This window comes from Penicillium chermesinum (genome assembly GCF_028974085.1).
Source record: "Penicillium chermesinum strain IBT 19713 chromosome Unknown utg000002l:1.0-5270490.0:1.0-5274688.0, whole genome shotgun sequence".
Lineage (NCBI taxonomy): Eukaryota > Fungi > Ascomycota > Eurotiomycetes > Eurotiales > Aspergillaceae > Penicillium > Penicillium chermesinum.
The window spans coordinates 930,861-946,677 of record NW_026695312.1 but is presented as its reverse complement, the minus strand read 5'-3'; the positions used below and the strand labels follow the sequence as shown (position 1 = coordinate 946,677).

The following is a 15,817-nucleotide window of genomic DNA, read 5'->3' as shown; positions in this document are numbered from 1 at the left end:
ATTGTGGGGGGAAGGCAGCATTTATAATAATTTGCATGGGGACCAGGGGCAGCAAAACATCTGCAAGTAATCAGACGGGGAAGCTGGGAAGTGTGGAGAAATCAGCAAGGATCGACAAATAGCCCGGGGCGCCCGGAGGGCGAACTCGGGGCTCGCATCGTATTGTGACTCCACGATCAATTCAGATTTGTGGCTTGAGCACCCGGTATCTGAGTCTGGTGGAGCGCGTCTTGACTGCCCCTTCAAAGGGAAGAAGGGGACCGAAGGGGAAGAGTACTCGGAGTGGCTGGATACGCGAGGAGCTGCTTTGTTTACTGTCCCTGCAGCTTCCAAGGGGCGAGCAGCATGAACGTGAACGGCTGGTATCTAACACAATTCCCTCCCAACCACTTTCTACAACAATGCTCAAACGGCCACTTGAATGAGCTCGGACATGCATCGTCGCAAAAAAAAAAAATCAAGACTGCATCTCAAAAGTACATGCCCCGCGTTGAGCCAAGCCTTGCCGAGGCCATTTATCCAAACTGCCGCCTAAACTTCGGCTGTTCTGTCTCGCACATACAGTTTCCCTTTCGCTGCTTAGGCCCCGCTAATTCTCCGCTTTGTGGGGGTACAATATAAATCGTCGGATGTACTCCGTACAGAGGACACTTCAGCCGGAAGAATCCATTGCGGCCTTGGCTCATGCAAGCCATTCTGACCCGACATGGTCCCTGTGCTGTGCTCTGCGAGAGCATGCAGCGCAGTGCACCGTACACCTCGCAATGCGTCCGAGTTTTCGAGTCAATTTCCCATAACTCTGTTGATCGAAGATCACCTGCCCAGTTAGGCAAATCCCCTGTCTATTACTGTACTATGGAGCCGTCGGGATGGAGCCCCAGAGTAAGCTGCTACGGTAGTATAGAACACCTTTAGCCTAAGCCATCGGCATCAATCGTTGGGGAAAGCACCCCCATTCATATGCACCTTACGGGTCTGGAGGTCGAGCTGCCCCGGAGCTGCCAGAAGCTGCTTCGGTGTTGAATCTTCAAGTTCTTTTAAGTCCACGTCTCCCGAAGTTCCGATCTCGGAAATGAGCTTCAGATCGTCAAGTCCTCGATCCCTGGATACTCAACAATTAAAGCTGTGCGGGAACCTTGGGCGTCTACAAGCCTCTACCGGAGACCCCGGAAATGAATCGGGGGGGGGCCAGACGTGTTCAGGGCCCGAGCGATCCCCCGCCATTGGACGAATGCAATAACCAGCCAGAGCTTAGACGGTTCTTCCCCGCTTAGAAAACTGGCACCAATCGGTACTTGAATAACTTGTGCTCTTTAAAACTCCGTCCCTTTTTCGGATGGCCGATGTTCAAGCCGGCCGAGTTCCAAATCCTCGTCTGGCGCAGACCGAGTGCCTTGATTGCTGGATTTTCACATTTACCAAGCACAGATGCATCTTGCTTCCGGGCTTGACTGGATCAGGACACCCGATTGGTTGCATAGACTGGAACGTGGCCAGAGTCCTCATGCCACCAGAATTCGCTTTAGCTGGAAGTGGATGCGAGGGGCTCATGTCTTATGTCTTTACGTCAGTTAAAAGGATTCAGGAGCGGATTTGTCACCTGATTACAATGGTGTGATTCCTTGGTGTATCATGCCCGGCGAGAGGACGCCTAACCCAGTCAAAGTGTGACTCGGCCAAATTTATCATTTCTCCTACATTAAAGGGGATAACGTATCTTCCCTCTTCTGTCGGATATCAATTACTGTTCTCAAGCATTTAGATGAACTACGCAGTACATGCAGTGACGAAGCCCTTCACCGCTCGCAGAATATTATGCCACGGATGTCACCCCTTCGATATGATTGGCCGGCTGTACTCTCTAGAATGCCTCATAATAGTGCATAGACATCAGAATTCGAAACAAAACATACATGACACTTCAAGGAGCATCAAGGTTCCAGATACTCTGGAATAGAAATGAGAGAGGCAGAAATGGGTGCATTTGTACACTCCAGCTCCAACGACGAGGCCAGCCACGACGGTATAGATCTTGAAGGCGGAACTGAGAAATCAGCAGCCCAACACTCATCGGCCTTTAAGCAGCTAGGGATTCTGGATCGCTTTCTAGCAGTATGGATTTTCCTGGCCATGGCAGTGGGTATCATTCTGGGGAATTTTGTCCCCAACACCGGTCCTGCGCTTCAGAGAGGAAAATTCGTGGGCGTGTCGGTGCCTATCGGTATGCGTTCTTTACACCATGCCATCCCCTCATATATTGATAATTATTGCAGCTGTTGGCCTCCTGGTCATGATGTACCCGATCCTATGCAAAGTCCGATATGAGAGCTTGCACCGAACCTTTCGCAAGAAAGAACTTTGGATCCAGATCGCGTTCAGCGTGGTCGTCAACTGGATTATAGCTCCCCTCTTCATGGTGAGTCAACCGGAACACAGCCTTCAGGTCCTTTTCTAAGTCTCGCATAGCTGGGGCTTGCATGGGCATTCCTTCCAGACGAAGAAGGTCTTAGAGAGGGGCTAATTTTGGTTGGCATCGCGCGGTGTATCGCAATGGTAAGATTCCTGATGCCTCGCTTCTTCGGGGAGATTCTGATCCTATCTATCTAGGTGCTCATATGGACAGGTCTGGCGGGAGGGGATAGCGAATACTGTGCTATTCTCGTGGCAATCAACTCCATACTGCAGATGGTATTGTTTGCGCCGCTCGCGATTCTTTTCATCCACGTCTGGGCAGACGAGGACGATGGTGTGATCGGCTATTCGCTCGCAGCGAAAAGCGTCGGCGTATTCCTCGGGATCCCACTCGGTGCGGCGATTCTGACTCGGTTTGGCCTGCGCAGCATATTTGGAGGCAAAGCATATGAAAAGTTCTTGTTGTGGATCAGTCCGCTATCACTGATCGGTCTGCTCTTCACAATCTTGGTCCTGTTTGCTTCTCAAGGACGACACGTGGTGCATCAGATCGTGTCGGTGGTGCGGGTAGCAGCTCCGCTGGTGGTGTATTTTGCGACCATCTTCCTGCTGACTCTATTTGTCACGCGGCGCTTGGGATTCGGGTATAAGCTGGCCTGCACACAAAGCTTCACAGCGGCCAGTAACAACTTTGAGCTAGCCATTGCTGTTGCTATTGCAACGTTTGGCGTCGACAGCGATCAGGCGCTCGCGGCTACCGTTGGGCCACTGGTGGAGGTTCCTGTGCTCCTAGGCCTGGTATACGCCGTCAAGTGGTTCGGACGACGGAAAAACTGGTAGTCACGATAGACGCCGTCCTGTAATCAAATACTGTGGCTGATTTCATCAAGCACTTGGAAAAGAATGTTGTTCTGCACACGGCAACCGTCGCCAGGAGTCCCCGATGTAAACCCAGACCAAAGTCTCTCTCGGATCGCATCCATGTCAATGCCGCGGACATTGTACTGGTTAATGAGGTCTTCCGCAATAGCGCAAAGAGTAGTGTTCAGAACGTCTTCTCCTCCCGGCAATGAGTCTCCCTTCCCCGGGGGACAGCAGCACAAACTTGGATTTGGCGGCTCCTCAGGCTTAGCTATAGGCAGCGCAGGAGGTAGCTGTGGGGTCGACGCGGGAGTTGACCCTGAACTGCAAGATTGTGGCGTTGATGACGGCCCGTAGGCCTGCTGCGATGCAGGAACCGAGACCCTGCGGTCCACAGCAGAGACCGGGCTACCGCCTGACGGTGATGGGACCCTCCCAGATGGGTGCTGCATGGATGGAATGGCAACTTTACGAGCCACCACGGTGCCTTGGCTAGCAGCTTGGACGTACTGCTGGATCAGCTCCTTGGAGACACCAAGCGAGCCCAGTAGACTTTTAAGATATTGGTTCTCGGCTTCCACTTTCTGCAGCACCAGTCGATGTTCTATGTCTTTCTTCTGGATTTCATCTTTGCAGGCTGCCAGGCGCTGCTCGAGCTCTCGAGTATGCTCCTGTCGGCGCGCACGGCTCCTACGCTGGTTCTCGCGCACACGGGCCGCCCGTTCTAGGTTCTGCAAACTCGTCAGGTCCTCATCGGGGCTTGTGGGACCGAGTTGTAGGCATACCTTGGCTTTACTTTCTGCGTCCATTGCCAGTGGCATCCAGATTCATGAAGCTTAATTGAACAAGGAACCAGGCAACTTCTTTTTCTTAAACTCGTCGGGAATAAAAACCCCACGCTAAACTACATTTGGTTTCAATACGAGGTTGGTTTATTCCACGTGATCGATAGCAGGCGGTGAGAGCTGGGGTAACTTTCGTGCCTTCCAAATCAGGCGGAAGATCGACGCTTCGACCCGGTCGCCGAGGTAATTGGCTTGTTTAGAGAGGAAACGAGCATATTCGACCCTCGTTCTCATGATGAACGAACTGAGTTGTTGCTTTGTGCGAGGTCACTGTGCATCATGAGTCAGCTGTGAGGCGAATACCTAACTAGGTAGCCAGTCTCCGGACTTGGGATTTCAACCGCCAATCGTCATTTGCGGCAACCTCGAAATACTAAGAGATCAATGAGCAAGCTCTTTGCTAGACTCATATTGAAAGACCATTTGTAATGTGTAACACCCTGTAGATTTGTTCTTACTCTGCCTATGTCACCAAATGTCGGTCATCAATTGGTGCGGTACTCCATGAATTGAAGAAAGCGTATCGCTCCATTGGATGAGAGAATGTATTGGGCCGGGAAGGAATGCAGGAGTCAAAGTGGGTGAAAGCATAGCGTATAGTTTGACAACTGCCTCACTCGCCACACAGTTACACCGCGTCGATCCTCCCCACCGGAAAAGGAGCGAACAGTTGTTCGTGGGCGCTAACAGCAGAGTTTCCGCAAACGATCGACCACCCGACTCCCATCGACGTCACTGGCCGTCAGGGCCCCCAGTTTGGGCTGAATACGCTGCGTATGCAGTTGCTTCGGATTTTCCTTCGGGGGACGCACTAACTGGACTTGATCGCCTAAGGTATCTCTGGTGCTTTGAGTTTTGTACTTTCTCACCTTAACCACATTGTGTGACTTGCAACATATTGGTCTTCCCTTTCCTCCGCTGTTGCGCTTTTATACTCTCGCCATGGTCTCGACGCGGCATCACCCCGCGAATTCCCCTCGCCACAACAAGCCAAAGAGCTTGTGAAGTCGCCCGCGCCCACCACAAATGGGACTGCCAAAAAGTGGGTTCATACTCCCTCGGTCGCAATGACTCTCTGGCTCGCTGTGTCCCTGCCGCTGGTCATGTGGGATGCAGGCTACGTGTTGTTGCGACCGCATAGTATGCCCGGCGGCAGCTTGCATTCGCCCATCTGGACACCTTACGCGCTCTACAGCACCGTCGACTATATCTACGGTTGGCCCGCGCTAGAGGCGCACAATGGTTTCACCGCCGCCCAGACAGTTTTGAACCTCGTCGAGACTGTCGCCTACGCCTATTACCTGTGGATTGTCTACCGACACGGCGCAACCGTCGCAAGTGGTCGCGGTGCGCCCAAGCAGCAGAAGGGGCTTGTGTGGCTCTTGACTGGTGAAAAGGTCGTTGCCGGCCAGACTGGCGCAATCGCGTTGCTGATCGCCTATAGTGCGTCTGTTATGACGCTTAGCAAGACTGTTTTGTACTGTACGTTGCTGGTTGCGGTTCCAAAAACCGAAAAAAAAAAAAGTCCTGGGAGAGGGCGAGCTAATCAGTGCAGGGTTAAATGAGTATTTCTCTGACTTCAGCAACATCGGTCACAATGATGCTTTGTCGTTGGTTTTCTTGTGGATCATTCCCAAGTAAGTCTGGCTCACGCGCTTGTGGTCACAGCGTTCCATTAATCTCCGTCGCAGTGGCCTTTGGCTAGTATTCCCGTCCTACAGCATCTATACTCTTGGTGCGGAAATCCTGAGCTCTCTGGAGCAAGCTTCTCCCCGGGGACGCGGACGCCCCAAGGCCCAATAGGACTTTGCGGGATTCATCACAGCGCAAGCGAGGGGGAATCCATCCCGGGACGCGGGGGCAGGTAAATGACACGAGTCACACGATCACGGTGAAGATATGAGGCACAAAAGACCCAAGTTGCCCACTAGTTCTCGTGAATATCTCTAGAGCTATGTACTCTAATAGGTGGTTATGAGTAAAATCATGATGAATGGACGATGCGTTCTGTCCGAATTCGAGTTCGAGTTGTCGCAACTCTATATAGTATGAGGTATCAGTTCCCTGACCATAATTCAGACGGAAATCTGCTAGTATTCTCTGATGGGTCTATATCACAAAGGCTAGCTGTGTTAGGCATTCTCAAACAAATTCTATATGTTATTCAAGATTTCCGAACCCACACTAGCTAAGCTTAAAAGACATGGAAGCGCATAGATTGCCGGGAAGAGCTACCGAGCGCGGGTATGTAACCTCAGCCAAGTCTGTGGGTCATCTTTCCCTTGTACTATTTTCTCCCCCTACACCAGTTGAGACTCTGTGGGCACCCACGGGGCTGATCGTCTTGGAATGCTGTTTCATTCGTCGTAGTGCCCAGTAAGCTCGTCCGTAATAACGGCGCTAGAGGTGGGTGCGCCAAGCCCGGCCCATTCACTGCAGAACCTTTCCCCATATTCTTTCTCTCCTCACTTTACTCCTCCTGCTCTAATATCCGGTTCAGCCCTACACCTTCCACCATCGACCGGGCGCACCTTCTGATCCTTCCGCCCACCCTTTGACCCCCTGCGCTGAACGATGCTTCGGGTCTGGGTCCTGGGGTACCCGCACCCGTCATGAACCATACCGACTCCGACAATTCGCCATTGAAGACCCCTGGTGCTGGCTTCAACTTAGGCCGGGAGGATCCCGCGAATGCCCTCGACGAGCTGGACACTCAAAGCCATGCGAGCTCCCGAGATCAGGGCAGCGCACAGCCCGCAGACGCCGCTACCGCAGCCGACGACAGCCAGCACGAGGCCCACCGAGATGAGGGCCCGAATTCCACCGCAGATCAGGACGGGAAGCCGGCATGGTCGGAAATGAAGACCAAGGCTGGAAAGGAGCGGAAGCGACTGCCGCTCGCCTGCATTGCATGTCGCCGCAAGAAGATCCGGTGCTCGGGTGAGAAACCCGCTTGCAAGCATTGCACTCGCTCGCGAATTCCCTGCGTCTACAAGGTCACGACAAGGAAAGCGGCCCCGCGCACAGATTACATGGCTATGCTGGATAAGCGTCTGAAGAGGATGGAAGATCGCGTGATCAAGACGATCCCGAAAGACGAAACGAGAGACATGACTGCTATCGGGAGGTCCGTGGTGAAACCTTCCCAACAAGGCCAGCCGGCGAGACAGGCGAAGAAAAGGAGCGCGGGTGAGGCGTTCTCGGCGGAGTTAGATGAATGGGCAAGGGAGAACGCCGTCCGCCGCAGGACACCTTCCCCATGAATCGCGATGTCAAGTCTTCAGATGCTTCGGGACTTTTAACCCAAGGCGCTGAGTTCTTACCCTCGCTGGAAATCCAGGAGCACTTGGCCGAGGTGTTTTTCGATTGCGTTTATGGGCAGTCGTACCTTCTTTTACATAAACCAAGCTTCATGCGCCGGCTGAAGGCTGGCACGGTGCCCCCAGTGCTGATCTTGGCCGTTTGCGCTGTGTCGGCTCGTTTTTCGACACATCCACAGCTCAATTCAGAGCCTCCGTTCTTGCGTGGCGAAAATTGGGCTAACCCAGCAGCTGCAATCGCCTTGAGCAGACATGACGAGCCGAATATCACGATCTTAACGGTCTTTCTCCTTCTGGGCCTGCATGAATTTGGTACATGTCACGGTGGAAGAAGCTGGTCATTCGGTGGACAGGCATTAAGGATGGCGTATGCTTTACAGCTGCACCAGGAGCTAGAAAGCGATCCATTGGGCCAAACCAACAACAATACTCAGCTGAGCTTCACGGATCGAGAAATCCGAAGGCGAACAATGTGGGCGTGCTTCTTGATGGATCGCTATAATTCATCTGGAAGCCAACGTCCGCCAATCGGTAACGAGAGGTTCTTGCAGATCCAACTCCCTATAAAGGAACATCACTTTCAGATGGAGATTCCTGGAGCCACGGAGGATTTGGACGGCGATATTCTCAACCTTATGCCCGAGGATTCTGGACAATTGTCCAATGCAAAGGATAACATGGGTGTTTCGGCGTATATCATTCGCGTGATAGTTATCTGGGGCCGTCTTGTTGATTACCTGAACCTCGGGGGGAAGAAAAAGGACCCCCACCCACTTTGGCACCCGGATTCGGGATATATGCGACTTAAACAGCAGATCGAAGAGTTTTCGAACACGCTCCCCAGCTTCCTCACGTTTACATATGAGAACCTCCAGATCCATGCTGCCGAGAAGATTGCAAATCAGTTCCTCTTCTTGCATATTATCATTCACCAGAACACGCTTTTTCTGAATCAGTTCGCCATTCCTTTGTCGCCTGGAGGGCGCCCTCCTAGGGGACATGCCTAAGCCATTCCTCAGCAACGCTGGTCGAGCGGCCGTCGAAGCTGCTCATACGATCTCTGTTTTGTTTGATCGAGCTTCAGCCTACCCTCTAACTGTTCCTTTCGCCGGTTATTGCGCATACACAGCGAGCACCGTCCACATCTGGGGCATATTCTCCAAGAACGCCCAGCTCGAGGCTCGATCAAAAGAAAACCTCCGCCACACGTACCGATACTTGAACAAAATGAAGAAGTATTGGGGCATGTTCCATTATATGGTTGAAAGCGCCAAGGATCGCTATCGCCAGTTTGCCGACGCCGCTATCAAAGGGTCGACCGTAGCTCAGAATGGAAACACGCTTGCGCCCATGTTCCAATACGGCGATTGGTTTTCCAAGTACCCGCATGGCGTGTCAAGATTACACTGGGAGGACCCAGACACTCGGCATAAGGAGACCGGCGAAGACGCTGTCATGGGTCAGAAACCAGACCTACAAAGCGTTGAAGACTTCTTCGCCAGTCTCTCCCCCCAAACACAACATGCTGTGCCTCGCAGGGCACGCTCTCGTAAGAACAGCAAGATTTCCGACAGCACCTCGAATCCTGGTCAGTCACCGTCACAACGAATAGTTTCTTTGGGAGATACTGCTGGGATGACCGGCAGTACTTTCCATCATTCGTCTATGCTTCCTCAAAACCGCGACATATCCTTCGGCAATTTTGATTTCAGCATTCCTCCAGACCAGTTGCCCCAACTCGATAGGCAATTTGTGTACGGCTCATTTTCTGACTTTGACCCCAACGCCTTTATTCCTCCAAACCACCCGCCCATGCCGGTCAGCGGCGTCGAAACTCCAAACCCAAGCCAACCTATATTCACCGGACAGCTCGACCCCGGCGCCCCCTCAGGCGCCGGCGAGTTTTACCAGCCAAGTGCGTGGTTTCTTCCATTCAACCTGGACCCGATGGGTATGAACAACTCGGCCCTAGACCCTAGCTCGGACAGTCAGCCCCCACCATCCGCAGCATCCATCCCGGGCACTGCATTCGGTGGTGCAGCAAACCTACCTATGAGCGATTATGACTTGGGTCTTGGTAGGCCGAACATGAAGTAGGATGGGCCACGTTGATACGAGCATCTGTGATGATATGAGCTTTCTTGAACATAAGCTTTCCAAGTTTTGCCCGAATGTATTATTTCCTTTCTCTGTATATCCCATTTGTTTGAAGGGTGGAAGAGTTTGTATTGGTAATGTACATATGCCCCGTGCTTTTCTGTTCCGATGTATTTTTCCGTATGGTGGTAAGGAAAAATCATTGTATACGAGATGAAAGGACTTCTGAAATGTCAGAATAGTATTATACGCATGACGAGCGAAGAAAATCAAGATCTATGGATGATTCGAAATTTCCAATTTTCTAAGAAAGAGCAGAATAGAAAGACCAGAAAAAGACCAAAAGAAGAACAAATAGAAATTAAAAAAAGATCTTACTTTGCATCATCCGTGAATCGAACACGGGCCTCGTCGATGGCAACGACGAATTCTACCACTAGACCAATGATGCTGGTTGATGTGGAGTTCACACTTTTGTGCAACAAGTTCCAACACACCACAGTCATTGACCTTGCGATTGGGCATCGTGCGACTGATAGTTCCGTAGACCAGACAGTGTCTGGGTAGTGGTTTCTGTCCTATTCGATTTGATATGCTCAATCGACTTAAATAGAAGGAATAGTCCACCTTTCCCTACTACCTCCATCTCAGAACTCACTGCTTCCTCATTATCCAACTTCACGTTTTCTCTCATCATCTAGCAAATGCTAAACACTCTGGGCCAGGCTGCCAAGAAACTACTGCTTTCTGCCCGTGGTTGGACTCTCAGAGAGAAAAAAATCAAAGATCTTATTATATTTACTTAGGACATAGCTGGCTATGTACTAAATTTTTTTTTTTTTTGAAAAATCCTTACATCAAATGTTGATGTTGTTAACGTAAGGTGTATATTCTTGACTGCTGTTCTACCGACTAGTAAGATTGATTCCACTTAAGATAGAACGCGAGTCTGTGCCCCAGGCCGCCTATTTTCGGACTGCACCCGTAGCCCCCAGCCTAGATATCTAGCTCCAAATCATTATGCGTGTTGATACTCGTGATTTCCCTTCCACCCGACTCGTGTAAGAGCCAGGTAGAGCTGGGCGATTTCATAAAAGAAGGCATCCAGCCCGGTAGATCAAGCGAGCCGCCCTCGCCGAAGGGAACCCGGCTATGGCCACGGATAAGATTTTTCGGATCGTCCAAGTCAATGGTTCCAGGCGTGGGGCCCGTGCTGGAAGCCGAGGTGATGGCATTTTCGTCACTCGCTGGACTTGGAGTTGCTGCGGATAGAAGGACGTCCAAACTATCCAAGGTTCGAACACCACGCTTCGCCAGATCGGAGGCCTGAGCCTGCCACTTCAGGAGCGCGAAGGCATCGAGGAATATCATGTAGGTCTCGCTTAAAGTGGCGGAATCTAGGACGCCCTTAGATCCGGCAAGCCGGTTGGACAGTAAACAAAGCCCTAGGCAGGCAATTGATTCCATCAGAGTGACAGGGAGCATGAAGAACCTTTCTGGGGCGGTGCACTCATCAGGGCCGGTCATCTCATACAGTTTTGTGGCAGAGGAAATGGCTTCACAGGCTGCGTCTATCAAGGCGCGGTGGTGTGTTAACGAAAGTTCGAAAGCTTCACCATCCTGTGACTTTTCCGGAGCGGGGTCTTGATTTCTCGAGAGCGAGTTCCATGGGTCGATAAAGGCCCTGTAGAGTTGTGCTTTAGTCGTGTAGAAAACCAGACGGAGGCACAATCTCTTTTCGCGTATCGATGGCTCAGCTGAATCCCAGGAGATATCTGGGCTGCTCAACCTGTATGATGGGGGAAGATGTGTGACGATGTCGTCTTCCAGTTTTCGAGAGAGCTTTTCGATTATATATGGATTGGTTTGGTCCTGTTTCCAGGAAAAGGAGCACATGGAGGATTGCATGAATTGGGCCAGCTTGATGTGGTATATTCGGTCGGTGAATGGCGTGAGATGGTATGGTGAAGTTATTATTGCTTGCAGGTTATCTTGAGGGAGTTGGACGTCGTAGTGTCCCTCTGGGATCAGGGGCCAGCGGCCCAGCAATGTGCACATGAATCTAGGAAGACTTAGACCAAGCATGATGAAGGGACGCTACTGAGGGAAGCTTACCTGTCCGAGATATACAGACTCCAAAAGGTCCTGCGGCGGAGTTCCATCTCCAACCCATCTATGGGATGCCCGGGCTTCTCAAGGTGAAGACCGATGCTGTGAGCATCATTGACCGTTTGACCTAGAAGAAACCAGCACTCTCGAGTTTGGGAGTTATTCTTCAGGTAACAGATGTGGTAGTACTGATGTTGAATGCTTGCCAACGTTCGTTTCCTATTTCTTGCGAGGTTCTGGGGCAGCTCCATCGAGTTGGCGAGGCTATATAGTTTTCGCTTCAAGGTCTGTGGAGAACCATCGAATACTCTCACGGTTGGGTAATTTGGATGAGGCAGACATTGGAGACTCAGGACGCAAATACGTAGAATAAGTAAGCCGAAATCCATGCTCTCATCGTCAATACCGCAATTGCTGGCAAAATCTTTCCACCAAGCGTTGTACTTTGGCGTAAACGAGGGTGGGTGAATTAGTTCATGAATTCTGTTGATCTCACGCAGAAACATCTCGACCAGGAAGTCGGTTACTTGTCGATTCGGAAAGCTTTCCCGAAGATGCGATGGTAGAATGGGCATAGCGGTCGAGGGCGTTTGTTTCGGCGCTGCTAAGGCCGGTCGTCTGTATGGTGTTAGCATCTCAACTCGTTTCCCCCTTTTTAGAGTTCGGATGAGTCTGGATGACGAACGGCATATTGAGGGCCTCTTTGAGAACACGATTTGGACGTTGGGGCCTGTATTCAAGAGCATCTAGCGCTTCCAAATGCGATTTATCCTCCGGATCGGACGGATCATCCACATCGGATGTACTCCGAGAGCGACAATCAATGTCACGATCGAGCAGTTGAGAACGAGATGCTCTGAGCCTTGGACCGAGTTCACGGTAAATGCATAGATGCTCAACCTCGCGCTCTATACAATGGTTGCACGGTTTTTCACGATTGCACTAGATCTTGATTAGCGGGGATCTGCAAGGACTTGGCGGAAACTGTTGCATACTTTCTTCTTGCGCCGATTGCACTCCAAACACGATTTGGTCGGTCTGCGTCGAGTATGTTTCATTTGCATACTTGCACGAAGAGCAACAGGAAGCTAAAAACGCACGAAAAAAAGAGGACAATCTTCCATAAGGGGAATACTAACTAAGCCGATCCGGTTCGGCTTTAGTGGCTTTCGGGCGTAAACTCCCTCTTGCCTTGTTGTGGCCTGATTGGGGCCTGAGGAATGCCTGAGGACCCCAGCCTTGACCACTCGGTTCGACGCGGTTCGGCCTTTAGCTGATGTGGAGATAATCCCCGATTATCTCGACTTTAATTCTAGCTGCGTATTTGCGCTGCCAGCTCCACTGCTGCAAGGCCTCCGCTGTTTGGACCAGGCTCTGCATGCAATCCCGGCGCCCTTGCCCCTGTGCATTCCCAATGAACAGGGTTCGGTGTTTGATAGATCCCCGATCTGCAGTCGCTCGCTCAGCTCCGACGGTTCCATCAAATAGAGCATGAAGCCAGCTCAAGGTGGAGCCCTCAGACGCTCTATCCACGTTGGGGTGGCGCTAGATCACAGTAGGCGACTTCTCGAATCACAGCACGTGGAAACTTCGGGCTCAGACCCACCTTGCACCTGTACAGTACTTTGGACGGACTGACCACGAAGTCAGTGCTTTTGACCAGGATCCCGAGGGGGCTTTATCAGAAAAAGGCAAACAAAAACAACAACAAAGCATCGTGCTGCAGCGGATAGATGCCTCTAGTGTATGCCCGATCCAAAGCCCGTCACAGGGAGAGTGGGCCAGAAACACTTGAAAGAGGGTGCATCAAAGGATGGCAACCTTGAAACACCCACCGTCTGACAAGGCTTGAACCCGACGCGCGAGCTCTAGGGCCGACTGTGGAGATTTCTAATCGGAACCTGTCCATGAATACGTGATCACTCGAATATGGGTTTGTGTGAAATGCCGAGTTTCGGTAATAACTCGAACAGGGCAATGTAGAGGCGGTGGCGTGAGGCTCAAGACAAAACGAACGGGGACTTATGAAAGTGGAACCCTTTTAGTATACTGCTGATAATAGCGACCAGTGGCACATTGGGTAGGCCATGTCCCACATCCAGAACTGGAAGAAGAAAATACGGCGAAAGATATACAAGCCGTGATTCCCGAGGGCTGATTCATCGTCAAACGGGCATTGAGGCCCACAAATCCGAAGGGGACAACTATATACCCGAATACAAGGCCGATGGAGCGAAACCAGCTTGAGTTGAAGGTTGATCGTTTTGATGAAGGGCATTGTTGATACATCTATGGCTGGCCTACTCTGGATGATCTAAATGACCTTTCCACCTTGGGTTGAATGAATGAGTGATTTCTATAGGCTGAGGTATGTTCTGTGTTATGCAAAGATTCAATCGTCCCACGTCTCATCCAGCTGATCTATCAAGCGATTCTCCGCGTCTACGTCGCGACTAGAGCTCCGTCCTCCTCGACCGCCAAACGCACCAAAAAAGCCGCCACGGCCGTCACCGCCCGCAGGGGTATAGCCGCTGTGCGAGGGCGATCGACGGAAGCAGCTGCCCAAAGATGAGAAGAGAATAACGAACATGTCCTGTGGGAAATCACAGTTAGCGTTTGAAAATTGTAGAAGATGGATTTTCAGATCTTTGATCAAACAAAACAAGAAAGTAGCAGCAACCCAGAGCTGTCACGCTAGAGAACGCTCCCCCTAAGCTACTCGCTTGCGAGAAGCTTTTGGTCGAAGCCAATCATATCATTCGTTGAAGGTTCATGCCCATTTTGCTCCTGGCCATGATCATGTACACGACGAATCAATCAAGCGAGGGGGTATAAACCACGGACCCGAAAATCAGTAAGTGCAACCGCTAAGTCCACAGAATTCAAAGCAAATAATTTGAAATCCAAGGCCTCTTCTTCTAATGAAAGAAAGAAGTAGCCATACTGCTAGAGCTAACGGTTTGAATGAACACCAGACCAGCTGGGCAATTCAATCCAACCGCGATGTACGTGATCTGTTTGACTCCTGGTGACTGTGCGATACTAAGTTGGGGTATCGAGGTCCCCGCCGGATCCGACAGCGAGTCAAAACTAAAAAGCTTACCTTGACAAAGTCGAACATGCCTGCCCATAGACTGAAGTTCGGGCACTGGCGCCAGCCACGCTGGTGCATAACGGTACGCTGGTATGCACAACCACCGACAAGATAGACGGCAACTGCAATGAGAACACTATAGCTCGTTAATATCCGTAATCTGTTGGGCAGGTGTAGGCTAAACATACATCACACCAAATACTCCGGCAGGTCCGAGCCCGCCAGAGTTAGGGCTCACTGCCACTCCGCCGCATGCCGCTGAGCTGCGAATCTCGAAGTAATAGGTGCAAGAGTCTAATGTGCCGACAAAAGATGCGGTGGCCTGGTTCGGGAGAGCGTCGCGATCGCAGAGAAAGGACATAAGGGTTGACTTGGTTCGAGCAGAGGCCTTCATCGAGGTATTTGTCACGGAAACAGCGGCACCATCTTGATCGTCGCAGGGAGAGCCATTCGTGTAGTTCATTACCAACTTACGACCACGGAAGAAAGGGTCTGAAGCTTGTTGTCTTATGGAAAGAAGGTCAGTATGTATCTCATTGGTATAACGATCCCACACGTACCCGATAGAATAGATCTTTCCGTTCTGCTCATAGTAGGCGCTAACATTCTTCCATTGCGACGAGGATACTCCAACCACATCCTTCAAGTCTTCGATGACCGGTGCGCAGATATTCAAGGTAAAGTTCGCGGGATAGTCGTGTCCGCGGGCGTGCCAGCTCTCGTTTCGGCTATCTGACGAGATCTTGCCATTCTCCAGCTTTGGCGGCGACAATGAAATCGCGTTGAGATCATAGCAGAGTCCGCTGGTGGGGGAGTGCGCTACGCACGGCGACTCGTCACTGAGTTGAGGGTTCGCGTGAGAGAGACCGAGCAGAGCTAAGGCGAGCAGCGAGTAACGAGTGGAAATAAACTTCATGATCGGCGAGACAAAGAAAAGGGTCAAGACCTACAGGCCCCAAAGAGCGTGATCGGAAGAGAAACGGAGTCCAGCTCACCAGAGGTTGGGATTTGATGGGTTTGGAGATGAACCCGAAGCTCTGCAGGGCTGAAAGAAGTTACGTTGCATCATTCTTTGTCCC

At 51.3% G+C, this 15,817-nt stretch overlaps 6 protein-coding genes across 6 annotated transcripts; 3 read left to right on the top strand and 3 right to left on the bottom strand.

Moving 5' to 3' along the window:
• Nucleotides 1–1,959: 1,959 nt before the first annotated feature.
• On the top strand, nt 1,960–3,252 carry N7468_001151 (arsenic resistance protein; the record flags this gene model as incomplete). The annotated part of the gene is made up of 4 exons (XM_058470448.1): nt 1,960–2,221; nt 2,274–2,416; nt 2,467–2,553; nt 2,608–3,252. The coding sequence occupies 4 exons, from the start codon at nt 1,960–1,962 to the stop codon at nt 3,250–3,252; spliced, it is 1,137 nt and encodes a 378-aa protein (XP_058333589.1).
• A 23-nt stretch (nt 3,253–3,275) lies between these two features.
• N7468_001150 (bZIP transcription factor) lies at nt 3,276–4,082 on the bottom strand (the record flags this gene model as incomplete). The annotated part of the gene is made up of 1 exon (XM_058470447.1): nt 3,276–4,082. One exon carries the CDS (start codon nt 4,080–4,082, stop codon nt 3,276–3,278), a length of 807 nt encoding a protein of 268 aa, XP_058333588.1.
• Nucleotides 4,083–5,185: 1,103 nt separating this feature from the next.
• Nucleotides 5,186–5,921, top strand: N7468_001149 (uncharacterized protein; the record flags this gene model as incomplete). The annotated part of the gene is made up of 3 exons (XM_058470446.1): nt 5,186–5,600; nt 5,674–5,755; nt 5,810–5,921. The coding sequence occupies 3 exons, from the start codon at nt 5,186–5,188 to the stop codon at nt 5,919–5,921; spliced, it is 609 nt and encodes a 202-aa protein (XP_058333587.1).
• An 809-nt stretch (nt 5,922–6,730) lies between these two features.
• Nucleotides 6,731–9,535, top strand: N7468_001148 (putative C6 transcription factor; the record flags this gene model as incomplete). Its single annotated transcript, XM_058470445.1, has 3 exons — nt 6,731–7,307; nt 7,427–8,342; nt 8,395–9,535. 3 exons carry the CDS (start codon nt 6,731–6,733, stop codon nt 9,533–9,535), a joined length of 2,634 nt encoding a protein of 877 aa, XP_058333586.1.
• Nucleotides 9,536–10,531: 996 nt separating this feature from the next.
• On the bottom strand, nt 10,532–12,708 carry N7468_001147 (transcription factor domain-containing protein; the record flags this gene model as incomplete). The annotated part of the gene is made up of 4 exons (XM_058470444.1): nt 10,532–11,597; nt 11,651–12,262; nt 12,330–12,586; nt 12,640–12,708. The coding sequence occupies 4 exons, from the start codon at nt 12,706–12,708 to the stop codon at nt 10,532–10,534; spliced, it is 2,004 nt and encodes a 667-aa protein (XP_058333585.1).
• A 1,328-nt stretch (nt 12,709–14,036) lies between these two features.
• N7468_001146 (uncharacterized protein) lies at nt 14,037–15,654 on the bottom strand (the record flags this gene model as incomplete). The annotated part of the gene is made up of 3 exons (XM_058470443.1): nt 14,037–14,237; nt 14,748–14,874; nt 14,927–15,654. 3 exons carry the CDS (start codon nt 15,652–15,654, stop codon nt 14,037–14,039), a joined length of 1,056 nt encoding a protein of 351 aa, XP_058333584.1.
• Between the last annotated feature and the right edge of the window lie 163 nt (nt 15,655–15,817).